Genomic DNA, 21884 nt, shown 5'->3' with positions numbered 1-21884 from the left:
ATGGTTTATCTACTGTTTCTCAAGATTTGGCATACATCAGAATCACCTGGAAGGCTTATTAAACCAGATGGATGGGCCCCACACCTGAGTTTCTGATTCAGTAGCTCTTTCAAAAGTTCACATTTGCATTTCTAAGTGCCCTGATGGTGTTGACGCTGTTAGCCTGGTACTGTACTTTTAGAATCACTGTATATATTAAATGAAACTAGCTATAGACAAAGTTAAGTGTTGGGTACATGGAGGTTCAACTATCCAGTCACAGTACTTTTATGTATGACTAAAATGTTTTCAACTTTAAAAGTTTAAAAAATGGATTATAATAAAAAGAGAATATTGCTTGACTGTTTATACCCAAAGCATTGTTTGCTCAGCCTCCTCAAGGGTACAAATAATGGAAAGAAGTAGAATATTAATAGCCATCATATATCACTGCTAATAACTCAGGTTTCTCTTGGCTCTGAGGACCCACTGTGAAAAATGTTGAAAAAGCTGTACTATATAGCATTGCAAGCAGGTTCTCCCTTATGGTCTCAAAAACCCCATCTGGCTGATTCAGATACATTGGGCCACACACCAGAAACTACAAGAAATACCTTTGAGGAACCTGTTAGATGCCAGAAAGTTCTGAATGGCAGGCAGGGAAGCCCCAAGTGAGCCCCAGGGCCAAACAATGCCCCAGGTAAACATAGTGCATATATCTTTTCAAATCAGTGATTTTGTTTACTTAGTGTAAATTCCCAGGAGTGGAATTATTGGATGACAAAAATTTCATTTAAAAATTAACCCATTTTGACTAGCAGTTACCAAAGGTAAGGGACTAGGGAGGGTGGATGGGGAGGGAGAAGGGGACAAAGAGTCAGGAAAACAATGTAGAGAATATGAAGGCATTTGTCTGCCCTATCATTAAATTTCCATATAATTCCCAAATACCTGTGTGTGCCTTCTTGCAAATAAAATACATATTAATAATAAGCATGTCTAGAGTGAAGTTTTCCATCCTTGACCAAAAAAAACAGTTGAGATGGATTATTAAAATAAAAATACATCCATTCATTCATGCATTCAAGTGTGTTTTTATTCAATCAACCATCTCTGTGTACCAGGCACTGTTCTAGATGCTGGGGAGACAGTGATGAATGAGTGAGAAGAGGTCCCTGCTCTCATGAGGCTTAGCACCAGAGGAGGGAAGGAGACAATCAAACAAATAAAGATTCAAGAGAATATCGGAATATAAGTGCTATGCAGAAAACAAAACAGGGTGACAAGAAGAGTATGATTTCAGGAAGGACAGGGGTTGGTCTTTAGCCTGGTGGAAAGGTTTGAAGAGAGCAAGCACAGCACATTCAGAGGACATAGGAGGACAGTGTGGCTAGGCCAAAACAAAATTGAACAAAGGAAGGATGTATGTGAATGAATGAATGAACTGAATGATTAAATGAATGAGTGAAATGAATGAATGAATGAATAAAATCAGGAGGCACACAAAGGCGTGATTAACCTGGGTCCCATCCAGTGAAAGGATTTAAGCAGAGGAGTAACAGAACCTGATTTACTTTTTAGGGACTCATCCTGACTTCCTTTTCATTGTGCGTCCATTTATATACTTTCAGTTTTTACCCTGTGCATAATTCATCTTAAAAAAACAGATATCATTAATTTTAAGATGCATTGTTTTTTTCACATTTTGGCATTTCTGAAATGAGGATGCATATACGATTATGTCAATAATGTATCAGTATTTAATTTGTATTAAATGCATTTAATTTGTATTTAAATGTATTTAATCTGTTGGCACATTTTTTTTTCCTATTTATAAACTGGTGATTCTTACAATTACAGTTTCACAGTTTTGATGAAATGGGTTAATTTTTTAATTAAGGTATCATTGATACACAATCTTCTGTAAGTTCCACATGAGCAACATTGTGTTTTCAACATTCACGCATTTTATCAAGTCCCCCACTTCACCCCATTGCAGTCACTGTCCATCAGTGTAGTAAGATGCCACAGAGTTATTACTTGTCTTCTCCATGCTCTACTGCCTTCTCTGTGACCTACCTATATTGTGAGTGCTAATTATAATGTCCCTTAGTCCCCTTCTCCCTCCCCATCCACCCTCCCTAGTCCCTTACCTTTGGTAACTGCTAGTCAAAATGGGTTAATTTTTAAATGAAATTTTTGTCATCCAATAATTCCACTCCTGGGAATTTACACTAAGAAAACAAAATCACTGATTTGAAAAGATATATGCACTATGTTTACTGCCCCATTATTTACAAAAGCCAAGATATGGAAGCAACCAAAGTGTCCATCAATAGATGAATGGATAAAGAAGATGTGGTATATAGAACAATGGAATATGATTCAGCCATAAAAAAGAAATCTTGCCATTTGCAACAACATGAATGGACCTAGAGGAATTTTATGCTCAGTGAAATAAGCCAGGCAGAGACACGAATACCATATGATTTCACTTATATGTGGAAACTAGAACAAAACAAAACAAACAAACTAAACAGAAATAGACTCACAGACACTGAGAAGTGATGGATGGCTACCACATGGGGAAGAGGTTGGATGGGTGAAATAGGTGAAGGGAATAAAGAGGCACAAAATCTCAATCATAATATAAATTAGTCATGGGGATGAAAGTACAGCATAGCAAATATAGTCAGTTCTGTAACATCTTTCAATGTTGACAGATAATAACCACACTAGTTGGGATGAGCATTTAATAATGGAGGTAACTGTCAAATCAGCATGTTGTATATCTGAAACCAATATAATATTGTATATCAACTATCCTTCAATAAAATATAATAGTAATAAAATTTTTATCACTTTTAATATCACATCATTTTTCTCAAAATTTTTTCATATTTTTATTTCATTTATTTTGTAGTCAAGTCCTTCTTTCAAGTATGATGGCAAGATCAAACACTATAAAGGACAAGAATGGAAAATTTGCCTACAAAAGAAACAAACATCAAGCTAAAAAAAAGCAAAAGACTAAGAAAAAATCTGTAAATCTGCAATAAAATAAAGTTTTGTAAAAAAATATGTCTTCATGTTATAAAGGGTTCCTATGAATTGAACTAATGCAACTGAAAAAAAAAGTGGGCAAAGGAAATGAAAAGGAAAATTACAAAGAAATCTCAAAGGCCAATAAAACTAAGGATACTCCATCTCACTAGCACTCAAAGTTATATAAAATTTTAAAGTAATAGGAAACCATTTCAGCCTACCAGACAGGTAGAAATTTTTTTGAATAACACCCAGTGTCAGTGAGGGTGTAAGGCAAGAAAATCCTCATCCACTCAAGTGAAAATACAAATTAGTAAAAAGGGTCTTGAAGAACAGCTTGGTAGGAGCTATTAGATTTCATAATGCACAATTCTTTGAATTAGAACTTCCTACAAATATGCACATATATATGTTTTCTACAACACTGTTTAATATAAAAACAGAAAAGGCAGGAATCTAAATGACCATCACAGTAGGGTACAGATTAAATAAAATGGAATTTTCAGGCAAACAAGTACCCTAAAGTCATTAGAAATAATGTGGGAGACCTATACAGGCTGACTAGAAAGACAGCCATGATTTACTAGCACATGAAAAGAACAAGTCACAAAGCAGCATATATAAATTATTCACTTTATTGAAACTACATATCAATCTATATTTATATAGAGTAATATATAGATTCATTCATTTAACAAATATGTCTTTAACTACAACATATATTTATTTAATGTGTATACACATTCATTCAAGAAAAAATTATTGGACTTTTATGTGCCAGGCACTAGATTATATTTATGTATGTATTTTATTATATGTGACTTTAACTTAACTCTAAGTATACTATGCATCTGTAATAGAAAACAGTCTGAACCCTGGTTATCTTGGGTGGTGTGGGGGATTATAGAAGGCCTTTATTTTCTACTTCAGATATTTCCACATTGATGGATCAAAGGTAATGCTAGCTCTTTCTCAGATAATCATTCTGACACAGTATTAACCAAATATAGAAAATTATGATGGCAAAGGAAATGCAAGAGAAAGCAAATGCAAGAGCTTAAACAGGTACTTCTTACAGTTGGTATGAGGGAAACAAAGGATAGGGACGTGTATTTTCTGCGGAAACTTGTTGGGAATCTGACCATTAGGATGTCGAAAGCACCATGGCTGTGTGTTAAAAGAGGCTTGTCTAGTTCTGTTTGCTGTGTTACTGTGTCAACCATCTGAGAAGACCATGAGCATGTTTCTCACCTGAATTATTAATAAGCCCCTTGCACCTCTGAGTCAGACACAGACTGAAAATGATGGAAGATTCCAGAAGAGGCTTACCCTAATTTGAGAGACTCAGAATTGAGGGAAAGTGTTGTTGGAAACATTCATAATTAAAAGTTGAGGGAAAAACTGACTACAGGGGCCAAGACACCACATGGAGTGAAGGAGCTCAGGTATGCAGCAGCACAGACTGCTGAGGACGGAAGCAGAGAGTCTGCAGTCCCTCCAATTGTGGCAGCTGTCACTCAGTCAGTGTGTAGCAGTTAGGGGCTGATTTGAGATTTTCATGGAAAAATCTCCTGGTTTTGAAATGTTGGCAACTAATAAAAATTTTTTTTAAGGATTTAAAAGATTTATGGACATTTAAGAGTCATACAAAAAACCTTTTAAATTTGTTCATGGTAACTGTGATGCAAGTATAAATGTATCAGCAGTAGACATGACATCAGGTGCGCACACACAAGTGTATACACACAAACGCATGTGTGCACACACACATCACCCACCATCTTTAAAGAGAAAAGAGGAAAGAAAGTAAAAACAGTTATACAGCCCACACTGTATTACATAGGTTAAGGATACTTGCCTATTTGAAGTGTGTCCTTTGAATGTAATTCTACAATGGGTTTAAATAGGAGAGGCTTGGATCTATGAGAAGATGGGAAAGAGGAGAAAATGGGTCACCATAGCTCATTTACTACAAAAATGCAGACACCCACTAAAGGAATAGCAAACATACATCGCTATTTTCAAAGCCGGGGCCACTCCAGAGGGACTTCTGTTTAATTACCCCTGACCCTGGGCACATGCAGTACAGTCAGTGGATATGGGCTAGTGTTAGGTCAGCTCAGCAGTATACTCAGGATCTGATGTCACATCACAAATGTATCATTAAATACCTAGAAACAACTAAAGATAGGCAAACAAGAATATTCCAAGTGTTCCAGTGTTTTTTAAGACATCTCTAGTCTCCTGCCTCTTCTCAATTAAACAAAACTTTTAAGATAGCTATATTTCTCACAGCTAACTAAAAAAATTGACTCTTACTCAGACCTGAAGTTCAGTAACATTTATATAACTCTCCCAATCAGAATATGCAAAAAAAAAAAACTCCAGAAATTGGAGAGCCAAATTCAATATCCAAACAATCATAAAAAAAGCCAATGCAGTGCTTACCCCAGGAAACCATCTCTGCTTTGAGAGCCCACATACTTCTTCAGTCAGTGTTCTAAGAAGCTTAGCTATACTTAACAGTTCTGAGTGTCAGAATTGCCATATATCATCTAAAACTCATATTTACTATAAAATACAATTTTATATTTGGAAAGGGCAAAAAACTTGCTTACACAGGAAAAACTAGAAAAAAACAGAGCTTGAAAGCATTTCTAGTTTGCAAGGATGAGGCCTCTTTAAAGGACAAACTGAAACTTTAATGTTGATTAAAATTTTTAAAAAATATATGAATAAGGATTTTATTTAAATGACTAATTTAAAAAGGAGGGAAGGAGGGTAGGTTAAAACTATGGAGAAACCTTGACTGTGGGTTTAAAGTCAGGCTTTGAATCTCAGGCTCCACCCCTTCCTTGACAGGCGACCTTATCCAGATTAATTTCTTTGAGGCTCAGGAGGTAATGACAGCACATAATTCATGAGTCTGCTCTGAGGACTGAATGACACAATCCAACTAAAGCACTTAACATGGTGCTAATAAGCAAAGAAAAATGCTCAGTCTCAAAGACCAGCAAATTCATCACTGCCAATCTTTCAAACCCCTTGAAGCCTGGAGTCTGAATGGCCACCATAATATCTCATATATAATAACTGATTAATTTCAGTTTCCCACTCATTCATTCAAAACACTTTAACTATGCATCTACTCTGGGCCAGGTACCTTTCTACGCCCTGTGGAGAATTAAACAAAATACACATAAAAATTCAGAGGAGAACTCCTTGAAGTCTACTTTTTTTTAAATGTTTAGAGAAATTACTATAATGGATAAAAGAGCCACAAAGAAGGTTTACTTCCTTTGGAAGACTGCACAATGCACTGGAAGGAAAGTGGGGAGAGGGTGAAAGGAAAGCAGCCTCCTAGAGTGAGGTTCCTGCATGCAGACCTGTCTCCCACTGAGTGATATAGTCAGGCTGGCTCTGAATTCCACTTGGCTATCTCTCCCAGACAAAGCCACACTTACTTGATGCTGTGCAACTTTCTTGTGACTATCATTGGGAAGTCGACTTCAAAATATTTACTTGGGAGAAGATCTTCATCCTGAGATAAAACAGAGTAACCTTTATAATTATTTACCCACTCAGACATTTCCTCATCACCTTCATGTACCAAGTAGTAGGCCCTAAAGAGCAATGAGGTATTTAAGAATTTTAAATCAGGGAATGGTATGTCAGAAATGTATGTTTCAAGTTCCTTTGGTCTCAGCATGTAGTGTGTGGAGGAGAAATGTTAGATCATTGTAGCTGTCCAGGGAAGAAATAATGGGGAGCCTAGGAGGGAAGAAAAAGGTGGCAGAGTAAGAAGGCAGGGTGGAAACCTCCTCCCCAAAACACATAAACCACAAAAATACAGCAAATACAACTAAACTGGAAATGAATGACCTGAAGACTGCAGAGCTGACTACTTACATCTGGGGAAGAAGAGAAGACTTCACAGAAAAGGGTAAAGTGGCAAAGCCAAGATCCAGTGAGACCCAAGCCCTCCCCCAACCCCAGGCCACAGACAGGAGGAAGAGGAATGGAGCGGGAAGGGAGTAGAAGCCCAGAATTGCTGAACACCTGGCTCTGGAGATCTGCTCTGGGAACATGAACCCACATTACATGGTGCTCTGGTGATTAGCAGGGCTGGACAACAAAGACAGGTGGAACACTTGGGGAGGCTGAGATTCCAGCCACCTGTGGAGAACAGGCATGCTCTACTGGCTCCTCTGAGACAAAAGCAAAGGCAGGACAGTTTGAAAGACTTCCCAGCAGCTGGACAGGTGCCAGAGGGTGAGAGTTAGACAGAGCTCTCTGTTCATGAGAAAGGGCAGGTGGATGATACCTCTCTAGCTGGTACACAGCCCAACAGGTTAGGAATTCTTGGGAGCCCTACGCTCCACCCCCTTGCTGACAACACAGCCTTGAGGTTCCTCCCTGCACACATGGCTGGCAGACAACCACTGAGCCCAGTGGAAGTGTCAGACTTTGCTGCCTAGCAGGCATAGGAAGACTTTCCCAGCTTGCTTGGCTCCATTTCAGCCCAACAGGAGAGGCACCTGGAAGAGTCAGCCCCAAGAGCTCCTTCCTCCTCGTGGTGTACTGGTCCTGCCTACCTGGGGCCTCCACCATTGCTGCAGGCCAGGCAGAGGGTAGCCCCACCCACAACAAGACCAGCAGAGACTTCTGCGCTGATCACAAAGGCACAGTAAAGAGTCTAGAGCTTCTGGACACTAGAAGGCAGATCCATGACAAAGCTATTACTCCAAAGGAAGAAACACAGAAAACCTGGCAAAATGAGGAGGCAGAGGAACATGTTCCAAACATAACTACTAGACAAAACATCAGAAAGAGGGATGAATGAAACAAAAGTCACCAGTCTTCTTGATAAAGACTTTAAAGAAAAGTCATAAACATGATCATAGATCTACAGAAAAATATTCAAGATCTCAGGGAGGACTTCAACAAAAAGATAGAAGACATGCAAAAGAGTCACTCAGAGTTGAAGAATACAGTATCTGAAATGAAACACACAATGGAGGGAGTTAATAGCAGATTATCACAGATTGAAGAAGTTGTAAATATGGAAATTAGAAAACAAGAAAATAATGAAGCTGAAAAACAGACAGAAAAAAGGGATCTCTAGGAATGAAAGAATAGTAAGACAGCTGTGTACACAGAGAAGACAACTAATGACTCTGTAGCATCTTAGTATGCTGACAGTGACTGCAATTGGGTTGGGGGGGAACTTGATAATACAGGTGAATGTTGAAACCACAATGTTGTTCATGTGAAACCTTCATAAGACTGCATATCAACAATAACTTAATCTAAAAAAATTTAAGTCTAGTAAATGAAGGGAAATAATCAAAAAGAAAAGATTACCTTACCAGTGATATCTTAATTTAAAAAAATAATAAATTAAAAATAAGACAGCTATGTGTCCAACCCAAATGAAACACTATTTGCAGGAATAGGGGTACCAGAAGGTGAAGAGGGATACAAAGGGATAGAAAGTCTCTTCGAGGAAATAACTGATGAAAACGTCCCAATCTGGGAAAGGAAATAGACACTCAGGTCATTGGAAGTACAGAGAACCACTAACAAAAGGAACCCCAGGAAGAAAACACCAAGACATATAGTAATTGAAAGGACAAAGATCAAGGATGAAGACAGAATACGAAAGCAGCCAGAGAGAGAAAAAAGATCACTTACAAAGGAAACCCCATCAGGCTGTCAGCAGACTTCTCAGCAGAAACTACAGGCCAAAGGGAGGGGTATAATATATTTAATGTAATGAAACAGAAGGACCTCCAACCAAGAATATGCTACCCAGCAAGATTATCATTTAAATTTGAAGCAGGGATTAAACAATTTCAGATAAACAAAAGCTGAAGCAATTCACCACCACTAAGCCAGCCCTTCAGGGTATGATAAAGGGTCTGCTGTAGATGGAAATGTTCCCAAGGCTAAATAGCAGTCACCAGCAAACAGAAACCCACAATAAAGGCAGTAGACCAATTAATTACCAAGGAGGTACGAAATTAAAACAAAAGAAGCAAAATCAACTACTCACAAAAATAGTCTAGGGATACAAAAAAAGTGCAGATTATGACATCTAATACAGAAAGTGTGGAGGAGGAAGAAGAAGAAAAAAGTACCTTTAAATCTTGTTTGAAACAGAATAATCAACAATTTAAGATAGAAGCTATGCTTGACCTTTGGTAACCACAAAACTAAAGCCAACAATAGAGAAAGGGAGGGACAGAGGGAGGGAGGGAAGACCCAATGAAAACACTAAAGAAATCCATCAGATAACAAGAAAAGAATATATGAGAGGAAAAAAAGGAACAGAGAAGGGATATAAAAACAAGAAGAAAACAATAAAATAGCAATAAGTACATATGTATCAATAGTCACCTTAAATGTAAATGGACTGAATACACCAATCAAAAGACATAGAATAGATAAAAAAAAAAACAAGACCCATCTATATGCTGCCTACAAGAGACTAATCTCAGACCCAAGGACACACACAGATTACTAAAAGTGAAGGGATGGAAAAAGATAGTTCGTGCAAATAATAGGGAGAGAAAAGCCGGAGTAGCAGTAGTTATATCAGAGAAAATAGATTTCAAAACAAAGAAAGTAACAAAAGACAAAGAAGGTATTGCAAATGATAAAGGAGTTAGTCTAAAAAGAGGATGTACCATTATAAATATCTATGCACCCAACACAGGAGCACCTAAATATGTAAAATAAATACTAACAGGGAAGGAGCCAAGATGGCGGCGTGAGGAGGACAGCGGAAATCTCCTCCCAAAACTTATATGTTTTTGAAAATACAACAAATACAACTATTCCTAAAAGAGAGACCGGAAGATAAAGGACAACAGCCAGGCTACATCTACATCTGCGAGAACTCAGCGCCTCGCGAAAGGGGAGAGATACAAGCCGCGGCCCAGCAGGACCCGAGCGACCCTCACCCCAGCTCCCCGGCGGGAGGAGAGGAGTTAGAGCGGGGAGGCAGAGGGAGCCCAGGACTGCTAAATATCCAGCCCTAGCCATCCGCACCGGGAGCACAGCCACACAGTACGTGGTGTGCTGGATACTAGGGAAATAGAACAGTAAAACCTGTGAGCAGGTCCCCGCAGCTGGCACCCCAGGGACAAAAGAAAAGCGAGTGCTTTTTGAAAGTCTTAAAGGGACAGGAGCCTCACAGCTGGACAGGAGCCTCCCAGCACACTCAGCCCAGCAGCTGGGAATCCCGGTGAACTGTGGGCGCCTTAACTCCCTGGGCGGCAGCACAGCTTGGAGGCCCCTCACGGTGATAAACAGCCTCCCACCTGTTCCACCTCCTGTACAGCCCCGCAATAGCGGAGCAGCAGCCTGAAGTCGGCCATGCTGACAGCAGCCATGCATAGCTCCACAGCGTCCCAGGAAAGAATCAGACACCCTCTCTGCATGCAACTTCCCAACAAAAGCTGCCAGGGGTCGCCATTCTTCCAGGAGAGGAACGTGAGAAGCAAGCAGGAAGGGATTTTGTTCTCCCAGCTGACACACGTGCCATCTGCCCATCACCATGAAAAGGCAGGATTTGATTCAGACCAGAATCACACAGACATCCTCCCCTGAGAGGGAACCTGGGGAGACAGACCTAAGCAATCCTCCTGAAAAATAATTCAAAATAAAGGTCATAACCATGCTGATGGACTTGCAGAGAAATATGCAAGAGCTAAGGAGGGAGAATACAGAAATAAAACAATCTCTGGAAGGACTTAAAAGCAGAATGGACGAGATGCAAGAGGCCATTGATGGAATAGAAATCAGAGAACAGGAACGCAGAGAAGCTGATGCAGAGAGAGATAAAAGGATCTCCAGGAATGAAAGAATATTAAGAGAACTGTGTGACCAATCAAAATGGAACAATATCCACATTATAGGGGTACCAGAAGAAGAAGAGAGAGAAAAAGGAATAGAAAGTGTCTTTGAAGAAACTATTGCTGAAAACTTCCCCAAACTGGGGCAGGAAATAGCTTCTCAGGCCACAGAAGCACACAGAACTCCCAACACAAGGGACCCAAAGAGGACAACACCAAGACACATAATAATTAAAATGGCAAAGATCAAAGACAAGGACAGAGTATTAAAGGCAGCCAGAGACAGAAAAAAGGTCACCTACAAAGGAAAACCCATCAGGTTATCATCAGACTTCTCAACAGAAACCTTACAGGACAGAAGAGAATGGCATGATATATTTAATGCAATGAAACAGAAGGGCCTTGAAACAAAGATACTGTATCCAGCACGATTATCATTTAAATATGAAGGAGGGATTAAACAATTCCCAGACAAGCAAAAGTTGAGGGAATTTGCCTCCCACAAACCAGCTGGACAGGGTATTTTGGAGGGACTGCTCTAGATGGAAGTACTCCTAAGGCTAAACAGATGTCACCAGAGAAAATAAAATCACAGCAAAGAAAGCAAAACAATCAAATACTAACTACAGAGAAAAAATAAAATCAACTACCCACAAAAGCAGTCAAAGGAAACACAAAAGAGCACACACACACACACACACACACACACAAAAAAAAAAAACACCTACCGTACAAAGAATGGAGGAAGACTGCTAAGAAGGGAGAGAAATAAAGAATCATCAGACTGTGTTTATAATAGCTCAATAAGTGATTTAAGTTAGACAGTAAGATGGTAAAGAAGTTAACCTTGAACCTTTGGTAACCACGAATCTAAAGCCTGCAATGGCAATAAGTACATATCTTTCAATGATCACCCTAAATGTAAATGGACTGAATACACCAATCAAAAGACACAGAGTAATAGAATGGATAAAAAAGCAAGACCCATCTATATGCTGCTTACAAGAGACTCACCTCAAACAAAAAGACATATACAGACTCAAAGTCAAGGGATGGAAAAACATATTTCACGCAAACAACAATGAGAAAGAAGCAGGTGTTGCAGTACTAGTATCAGACAAAATAGACTTCAAAACAAAGAAAGTCACAAGAGATGAAGAAGGACATTATATAATGATAAAGGGATCAATCCAACAAGAGGATATAACCATTATAAATATATATGGACCCAATAAGGGAGCACCAACATATGTGAAACAAATAATACTAACAGAATTAAAGGAGGAAATACAATGCAATGCATTTATTTTAGGAAACTTCAACACACCATTCACTCCAAAGGACAGATCCACTAGACAGAAAATAAGGACACAGAGGAACTGAACAGCACACTAGAACAGATGGACCTAATAGACATCTATAGAACTCTACACCCAAAAGCAGCAGGATACACATTCTTCTCAAGTGCACATGGAACATTCTCCAGAATAGACCACATACTACGCAACAAAAAGAGCCTCAGTAAATTCCAAAAGATTGAAATCCTACCAACCAACTTCTCACACCACAAAGGTATAAAACTAGAAATAAATTGTACAAAGAAAGCAAAAAGGCTCACAAACACATGGAGGCTTAACAACATGCTCCTAAATAATCAATGGATCAACGACCAAATCAAAACAGAGATCAAGTAGTATATGCTAACAAATGACAACAACAACACAAAGCCCCAACTTCTGTGGGAAACAGTGAAAGCAGTTTTAAGAGGAAAGTATACACTAATCCAGGCATATTTAAAGAAGGAAGAACAATCCCAAATGAATAGTCAAAAGACACAATTACCGAAATTGGAAAAAGAAGAACAAATGAGGCCTAAAGTCAGCAGAAGGAGGGACTTAATAAAGATCAGAGAAGAAATAAATAAAATTGAGAAGAATAAAACAATAGAAAAAAATCAATGAAACCAAGAGCTGGTTCCTCGAGAAAATAAACAAAATAGATAAGCCTCTAGCCAGACTTATAAAAAGTAAAAGAGAATCTACACACATCAACAGATTCAGAAATGAGAAAGGAAAAATCATGACAGACCCCAAAGAAACACAAAGAATTTTAGAGAATAATACAAAAACTATATGCTAACAAGCTGGAAAAGCTAGAAGAAATGGACAACTTCCTAGAAAAATACAACCCTCCAAGACTGACCAGGGAAGAAACACAAAATCTAAACAGACCAATTACCAGCAAAGAAATTGAATAGGTAATCAAAAAACTACCCAAGAGAAAAACTCCCGGGCCAGATGGATTTACCATGGAATTATATCAGACATACAGAGAAGACATAATACCCATTCTCCTTAAAGTTTTCCAAAAATAGAAGAGGAGGGAATACTTTCAGACTCATTCTATGAAGCCAGCATCACCCTAATAACAAAACCAGGCAAACACCCCACCAAAAATGAAAATTACAGACCAATATCCCTGATGAACATAGATGCAAAAATACTCAATAAAATATTAGTAAACCGAATTCAAAAATACATCAAGAGGATCATACACCATGATCAAGTGGGATTCATTTCAGGAATGCAAGGATGGTACAACATTCAAAAATTCATCAACATCATCCACCACATCAACAAAAAGAAGGACAAAAAATCACATGATCATCTCCATAGATGTTGAAAAAGCATTCAACAAAATTCAACATCCATACATGATAAAAAAACTCTCAGCAAAATGGGTATAGAGGGCAAGTACCTCAACATAATAAAGGCCATATATGAAAAACCCATAACCAACATCATACTGTACTGCAAGAAGCTGAAAGCATGTCCTCTAAGATCGGGAACAAGACAAGGATGCCCACTCTCCCCACTGTTATTCAGCATAGTATTGGAGGTCCTAGCCACAGCAATTAGACAAAACAAAGAAATACAAGGAATCCAGATTGGTAAAGAAGAAGTCAAACTGTCACTATTTGCAGATGACATGATATTGTACATAAAAAACCCTAAAGACTCCACTCCAAAACTACTAGAACTGATATCGGAATACAGCAAAATTGCAGGATACAAAATTAATACACAGAAATCTGAGGCGTTCCTATACACTAACAATGAACTAATAGAAAGAGAAACCAGGGAAACAATTCCATTCACAATAGCATCAAAAAGAATAAAATACTTAGGAATAAACCTAACCAAAGAAGTGAAAGACCTATATCCCAAAAACTACAAGACATTCTTAAGAGAAATTAAAGAGGACACTAACAAATGGTAACACATCCCATGCTCTTGGCTAGGAAGAATTAATATTGTCAAAATGGCCATCCTGCCCAAAGCAATATACAGATTCAATGCAATCCCTATCAAATTACCAACAGCATTCTTCCAAAAATTCATATGGAAACACCAAAGACCCTGAATAGCCAAAGCAATCTTGAGAAGGAAGAGTAAAGTGGGAGGGATCTCACTCCCCAACTTCAAGCTCTACTACAAAGCCACAGTAATCAAGACAATTTGGTACGGGCACAAGAACAGAGCCACAGACCAGTGGAACAGAATAGAGACTCCAAATATTAACCCAAACATATATGGTCAATTAATATATGATAAAGGAGCCATGGACATACAATGGGGAAATGACAGCCTCTTCAACAGCTGGTGCTGGCAGAACTGGACAACTACATGTAAGAGAATTAAACTGGATCATTGTCAAGCACCATACACAAAAGTAAATTCGAAATGGATTAAAGACCTGAATGTAAGTCATGAAACCATAAAACTCTTAGAAAAAAACATAGGAAAAAATCTCTTGGACATAAACATGAGCAACTTTCTCATGAACATATCTCCCCGGGCAAGGGAAACAAAAGCAAAAATGAACAGGTGGGACTATATCAAGCTGAAAAGCTTCTGTACAGCAAAGGACACCATCAATAGAACAAAAAGGTATACTACAGTATGGGAGAATATGTTTGTAAATGAGAGATCCGATAAAGGGTTGACATCCAATTTAAATAAAGAGCTCATGCACCTCAATAAAAAAAAAGTGAACAATCCAATTTAAAAATGGGCAGAGAGCTGGACAGTTCTCCAGAGAAGAAATTCAGATGGCCAACAGACACAAGAAAAGATGCTCCGCATCACTAGTCATCAGAGAAATGCTAATTAAAACAACAATGAGGTATCACCTCACACCAGTAAGGATTGCCACCATCCAAAAGACAACAACAAATGTTGGTGAGGTTGTGGAGAAAGGGGAACCCTCCTACACTGCTGGTGGGAATGTAAATTAGTTCAGCCATTGTGGAAAGCCGCATGGAGGTTTCTCAAAAAGTTCAAAATAGAAATACCATTTGACCCAGGAATTCCACTTGTAGGAATTTACCCTAAGAATACAGCAGCCCAGTTCAAAAAGGACAGACGCACCCCTATGTTTATCGCAGCACTATTTACAATAGCCAAGAAATGGAAGCAACCTAAGTGTCCATCAGTAGATGAAAGGATAAAGAAGATGTGGTACATATACACAATGGAATATTATTCAGCCATAAGAAAACAAATCCTACCATTTGCAACAACATGGATGGAGCTAGAGGGTATTAAGCTCAATGAAATAAGCCAGGCAGAGAAAGACAAGTACCAAATGATTCACTCATCTGTGGAGTATAAGAACAAAGGAAAAACTGAAGGAACAAAACAGCAGCAGAATCACAGAACCCAAGAAAGGGTTACCAAAGGGAAAGGGACTGGGGAGGATGGGTGAGAAGGGAGGGAGAAGAGGGGGAATAAGAAAGGGGGCCTTATGATTAGCGTGTATAATGTGGGGTGGGGCACGGGGAGGGCTGTGGAACACAGAGAAGACAAGTAATGATTTTACAGCATCTCACTACACTGTAGACAGTGACTAATAGGGTATGTGGGGGGGACTTGGTAAAGGTGGGAGTCTAGTAAACATAATGTTCCTCATGTAATTGTAGATTAATGATAAAATAAAAATAAATAAATACTAACAGAATTAAAGGGGAAGATAGACTGCAACACATTTTTTTTATTTTCATTTTTTTTAATTAAAATATCATTGATATATAATCTTACGAAGGTTTCACATGAACAACACTGTGGTTTCAACATTCACCCATGTTATCATGTCCCCCCCAACCCCACTGCAGTCACTGCCCATCAGCGTAAGATGCTACAGTGTCATTACTTGTTTTCTCCATGCTGTACTGCCTTCCCCATGACCTACCTATATTGTGATTGCTAATTATAGTATTGTATCCCTTAATCCCCTTCTCCCTCCCTCCCCAACCCCTTGTCTTTGGTAACCTCTAGTACCTTCTTGGAGTCTGTAAGTCTGTTGCTGTTTTGTTCCTTCAGTTTTGCTCTTTTGTTATACTCCACAAATGAGCGAAATCATTTGGTACTTGTTTTTCTCCACCTGGCTCATTTCACTTAGCATAATACCCCATAGCTGCAACACATTCATTTTAGACGACTTTAACACACCACTCACACCAATACACAGATCAACCAGATGGAAAATAAGTAAGGAAATGGAGCACTGAACAATACATTAAACAGATGGACTGAACAGACATCTAGAGAAAATCCAGCCAAAAGCAGCAGGATACACATTCTCATCAAGTGTGCATGGAATGTTCTCCAGAACAGATCACATACTAGGCCACAAAAAGAGCCTCAATAAATTAAAGATTGAAATTGCATGAAGCAGCTTCTCAGACCACAATGGTATGAAACTAGAAGTAAACTGCACAAAAAAAACCAAAAAAGCCTTACAAACACATGGAGCTAAACAACAAGCTTCTAAATAATCAATGGATCAATGATCAAATTAAAACAGAGTTCAAACAATATATGGAGACAAATGAAAACAACAAACAACTGAACAGCCCAAAATCTGTGGGATGCAGAGAAGGCAGTTTTAAAAGGGAAGTACATAGCAATACAGGCTTACCTCAAGAAACAAGAACAATCCCAAATAAACAGTATAAACTCAAAATTAAAGAAACTAGAAAAAGAAGAACAAATGAAGCCCAAAGTCAGTAGAAGGAGGGACATAATAAAGAGCAGAGCAGAAAGAAGTAAAATTGAGAAGAATAGAACAATAGAAAGAATCAATGAAACCAGGAGCTGGTTCTTTGAGAAAATAAAGAAAATAGGAAACCCTAGCTGGACATAGCAAGAAAAAAAGAGAGTGTATACACATAAACAGAGTAAGAAATGAAGGAATAATCACAGTGGATACTGCAGAAATACAGAGTATTATTAGAGAATACTACAAAAAATTACATCCCAATAAATTGAACAACCTAGAAGAAAAAGACAACTTTCTGGAAAAATACAACCTTCCAACTGACCCAGGAAGAAACAGAAAATCTGAACCTATAGATTATAAGCAACGAAATTGAACTGGTATTCAAAAAACTACCTAAAAACAAACTCCAGATCAAGATGGCTTCACAGTTGTATTTTATCAAACAATTAAAGATGAGCAGATACCCATTCCTTCTTAAAGTATTCCAAAAAGTAGAAGAGGAGGGGATACTCCCAAACACGTTCTAGGAGGCCACTATCACACCAATACCAAAACCAGACAGAGACACCACACAAAAATAAAATTATACACCAATATCCCTAATGAAAATAGATGCAAAAATACTCAATAAAATATTAGCAAACTGAATTCAAACATACATAAAAAACATCATGATCAAATGGAATTTCTTCCAAGGACGTAAGGATGGTACAATATTCATAAATCCACCAATATCATACAACACATTAACAAAAAGAAGGACAAAAATCACATGATTATCTCAATAGATGCTGAATAAGCATTTGAAAAACTTCAACATCCATTCACAATAAAAATTCTTAACAAAATAGGTACAATGGGAATATACCTCAACATAATAAAGGCCATATATCACAACCACAGCCAACAAAATACTTAATAGAAAAAGCTGAAAGCTTTTACTCTAAGATCAGGAACAAGACAATGATGCCATTCTCACCACTTTTATTCAAATAGTACTAGAGGTCCTAGCCATGGCAATCAGACAACACAAAAGATAAAAGGCATCCAAATTAGTAAGGAAGAAAGTAAACTGCCACTATTTGCAAACAACATATCTGCATACAATAGAAAATGCTTAAGACTCCACTGAAATACTATTAGAATAATTGAATTCAGCAAAGTTGAAGGATACAAAATTACTACACAGAAATCTGTCACATTTGGATATCTTAATAATAAACTACCAGAAAGAGGTATCAGGAAAACAACTCCATTTACAATTGCATGAAAAAGTATAAAATGCCTAGGAATAAACCTAACCAAGGAGGTAAAAGACCTTTACTCTGAAAACTGTAAGACACTCATGAGAGAAATTAAAGAAGACACCAGTAAGTGGAAACACATCCCGTGCTCATGGATAGAAAGAACTAAAATTGTCAAAATGGCCATCCTGCCCAAAGCAATTTAAAGATTCAGTGCAATTCCTATCAAAATACAAACAGCATTCTTCAATGAAATACAAGTAGTCCTAAAATTCGTATGGAACCACAACCCAAATAGCCATAGCAATCCTGAGAAAGAAGGAAAAAGCTGGGGGGGATTATGATCCCTGACATCAAACTCTACTACCAAGTCACAGAAATCAAAACAATATGGTACTAGTATAAGAACAGACCCATAGATCAATGGAACAGAATAGAGAGCCAAGATATAAAACCATGCATATATGGTCAATTAACATATGATAAAGGTAACAATGAATATACAATGGGGAAGGACAGCCTCTTCAACAACTGGTCTTTGCAAAACTGGACAACTACATGCAAGAGAATGAAGACAGACTATTGTCTAACCCCATACACAAAAGTAAGTTTGAAAGGATCAAGACCTGAATGTAAGTCATGAAACCATAGAACTCTTCAGAAGAAAATATACACAAAAATCTTTTGACTATAAGTATGAGCAAATTTTTCCAGGACATATCACCTTGGGCAAGGGAAACAAGACAAAAAATGTACAAGTAGGATGACATCAAACTAAAAAACTTCTGTCCAACAAAGGACACCATCAACAGAACAAAAAGGAACCCTCCAATGTGGGGGAATATATTCATTAACAACTCATCTGATACAGGGTTAACATTCAAAATATGTAAGGAACTCATATGCCTCAACACCCAAAAAACAAATAATCCAATGGGCAGAGGACCTAAACAGACAAGTCTCCAAAGAAAAAACACACATGGCTAATATGTACATGAAAAGGTGCTCCACATCACTAATCATCAGGGAAATGCAACTTAAAACCACAATGAGATATCACCTCACAATGGTTAGGATGACAACTGTCCAAAAGATAAGAAAGAACAAATCCTTGTAAGAATGTGGAGAAATGGAAACACTCCTACACTGTTGGTGAGAATGTAAACTGGTGCAACCATTGTGGAAACCAATATGGAAGTTCCTCAGCAAACTAAAAACAGAAATACCATTTAAACCAGTAATTCCACTCCAAAGAATGTACCCAAAGAAAACAAAATCCCTGACTGGAAAAGACATACACACCCTTATGTTTATCACTTCACTATTTGCAACAGCCAAGATATGGAAGCAACCTAAGTGAACATGAGTGTATGAATAGATAAAAGAAGATGTGTTACATATACACAACGGAATACCATTCAGCCATAAAAAGAAAAGAAATCCTCCCATTTGCAACAACATGGGTGGATCTAGAGGGTATTACACTCGGTGAAATAAGCCTTGTGAAGAAAGACAAATCCAAATCATTTTACTTATTTGTGGAGTATAAAAACAAAGGAAAAAGAAAGAACAAAATACCAATGGACTCACTGAGAAGGGACTAGTGGTTACCAAAGAGCAGGGATTAGGGAGGGTGGGGTGGAGGGAGAAGGGGATAAGGGGCACATTAACAATCACAGTATATGTTGGTCACAGTGACAGTAGTACAACACAGAGAATACAGTTCATGACTCTGGAACACCTTATTACATTGATGGAGAGTGACTGCACTGGAGGGGCTGAGGACTTGAAAATATGGGTGAATGCTGAAATCCTGTGTTGTGTATTTGAAACCATAAGAATGTATATTAATGATATCTTAATAATAAACGAATAAATCACAGAGACACTCCAAAAAAAAAAAAAGTAATACTGGTGAGACACAATGGGGAAATGACCATTGGGGCATGTGAGAACAAGTTGGAATGTACTTTGGAAGTGAGACCTGACAGTATTTTTCAAAAATCAGCTTGACACTGCTTAGAGAGGGTCAGGAAATCAATACAGTAGGTTTTCAGTAGCATTTCTGCATAAAATGGAATAAAATAGCAAATATCAGAAAGCATCACACATAGTGGGTCAGTACTATTTTGGTACACATTTTTTTTCTGTGATTAGAGTAGAGCACGGTGGTAATGAACAGGCACTCTGCAGCCTGAGGAGACTGGGTTCAAATTCCAGCTCTAGCACTTCTTTGCTGTGAGGTCTTAGGTCACTGAACTCCCTGGGCCAAGGTTTCCTCATGTGAAAAGCAGAGGAATTGGTAACACCTCGTGGCACTGTGAGGACGGATGAGGAAAACAGCGAGACAGTCGGCATGGGGACTGACCTTGGGAATCACCATGTGCACGCCTGCATTTTTACAGAAATAGGTATGAAGATGTGAGTCCTGAATGGGATTTACATTTCTTTTGATGGTTGGCTGCAGTAAAAAAATTAGTAAACACACACACACACACACACACACACACACGACTCTGCTTCCCCACTCTGCTCTTCCGAGATTGGCTGGTGCCTACACCCCCATCCAATCACCCACTGAGCATCCTATGTTCGCTCCATCTCCGCCCTGTCCAGTCACTCGGCCCTGATGACTGCACATGAATGCATCCCCTCCTCCTCAGCGCTGTCACCAACTGCAGTGACTGTCACAAAACCCTTTCTGGTCTCTTCATCCACATGCCTCATGCTGCATGCGCAGCTGTTCACACCTCTAAGATGTAGCGAGAAACAAGGTGCCCCGTGCCCTGAAATGCTCAGGCAGCAGAGGCTGCAGAAAGCCTGCAACTAGAGCTGTGCCTCTGCTGGTGCACCCAGGGCCCATTCGGGTGGAAGGTGCATGAGACACCATCAGTGGACAAGATTTCCCCTACTCTGTTAGAGAAGCATGTGTGTTTCTAAAACAGGGATGAGCAACCTTTCTGCAAAGAGCCAGGAAATGAGTCTTTCAGCTTCTGCAGGCCACATGGTCTCTGCTGTAATTATTCAACTCTGCTGGCACAGGCTTAAGGTAGCCATAGGTAAGATGTAAATAAATGGCAGTGGCTGTGTTCCAATAATACTTTATTTACAAAAATAGGTGGCAGGCTGGATTTGGCTCGGGCAATCCCTGCTCTGAGAGAGCAAACAAGCACAACATATTTTTTAAAGGAGCTTCAGATTTTTAAAAATCTTTCAGACCAATACAATTACCAACCCAAACATAAAACTTCCACAAAGGACTTCTTACCCTGTACTCATCTCCTGCCTCTCTACTGATAAACCACGTTTTGCTTGGAAAGGGCACATGAACGCTGGAGTACCTTGCTCAAAATAAAAATCTCAGATTTATTAATTATTAACCCACCTACATCATAAGGAGAAAAACCAAACCACGTGACCAAGTCAAAAGTGAGTCAGGCCCAAAGAAAAGCTTTCTCCGGCAGCCCCTGTAATGGCACCGCACACCCCTCACCCCACATTCGTTCCGGTTCCTTCCACTGCACCATGGTCACTGCATTATAGGAAAGACCCCTGAAACAACCTGAGGATGGTGTGTGGTACAGAAAAGAGGAAGGAATCTGGAGTTGGGTGAGATGGAGTCCAGTGCTGGAGACCCACTCCAGAGCCACTGGTGCCCCGCCCTCCCAGGGTGTGTAAACGCCCCTCAGAGCTCACA

General features: G+C 38.8%; 1 protein-coding gene across 2 annotated transcripts in view; it reads right to left on the bottom strand.

Annotated features, from left to right (window-relative positions):
• LOC118928069 (leucine carboxyl methyltransferase 1) overlaps positions 1 to 21884 on the bottom strand; it is a 67974-nt gene that overhangs the window by 21674 nt on the left and 24416 nt on the right. For both annotated transcript variants that reach the window (XM_036916906.2, XM_036916908.2), the window contains 2 exons: positions 6489 to 6565; positions 4883 to 4944 (listed from right to left, as the gene is read on the bottom strand). In XM_036916906.2, coding sequence (XP_036772801.1) covers positions 4883 to 4944; positions 6489 to 6565 — 139 coding nt within the window. The remainder of the gene's footprint in view (positions 1 to 4882; positions 4945 to 6488; positions 6566 to 21884) is intronic.

Source organism: Manis pentadactyla, chromosome 10 (assembly GCF_030020395.1).
Source record: "Manis pentadactyla isolate mManPen7 chromosome 10, mManPen7.hap1, whole genome shotgun sequence".
NCBI classification, from domain to species: Eukaryota; Metazoa; Chordata; class Mammalia; order Pholidota; family Manidae; genus Manis; species Manis pentadactyla.
This window is presented reverse-complemented; position numbering and strand designations above follow the sequence as displayed.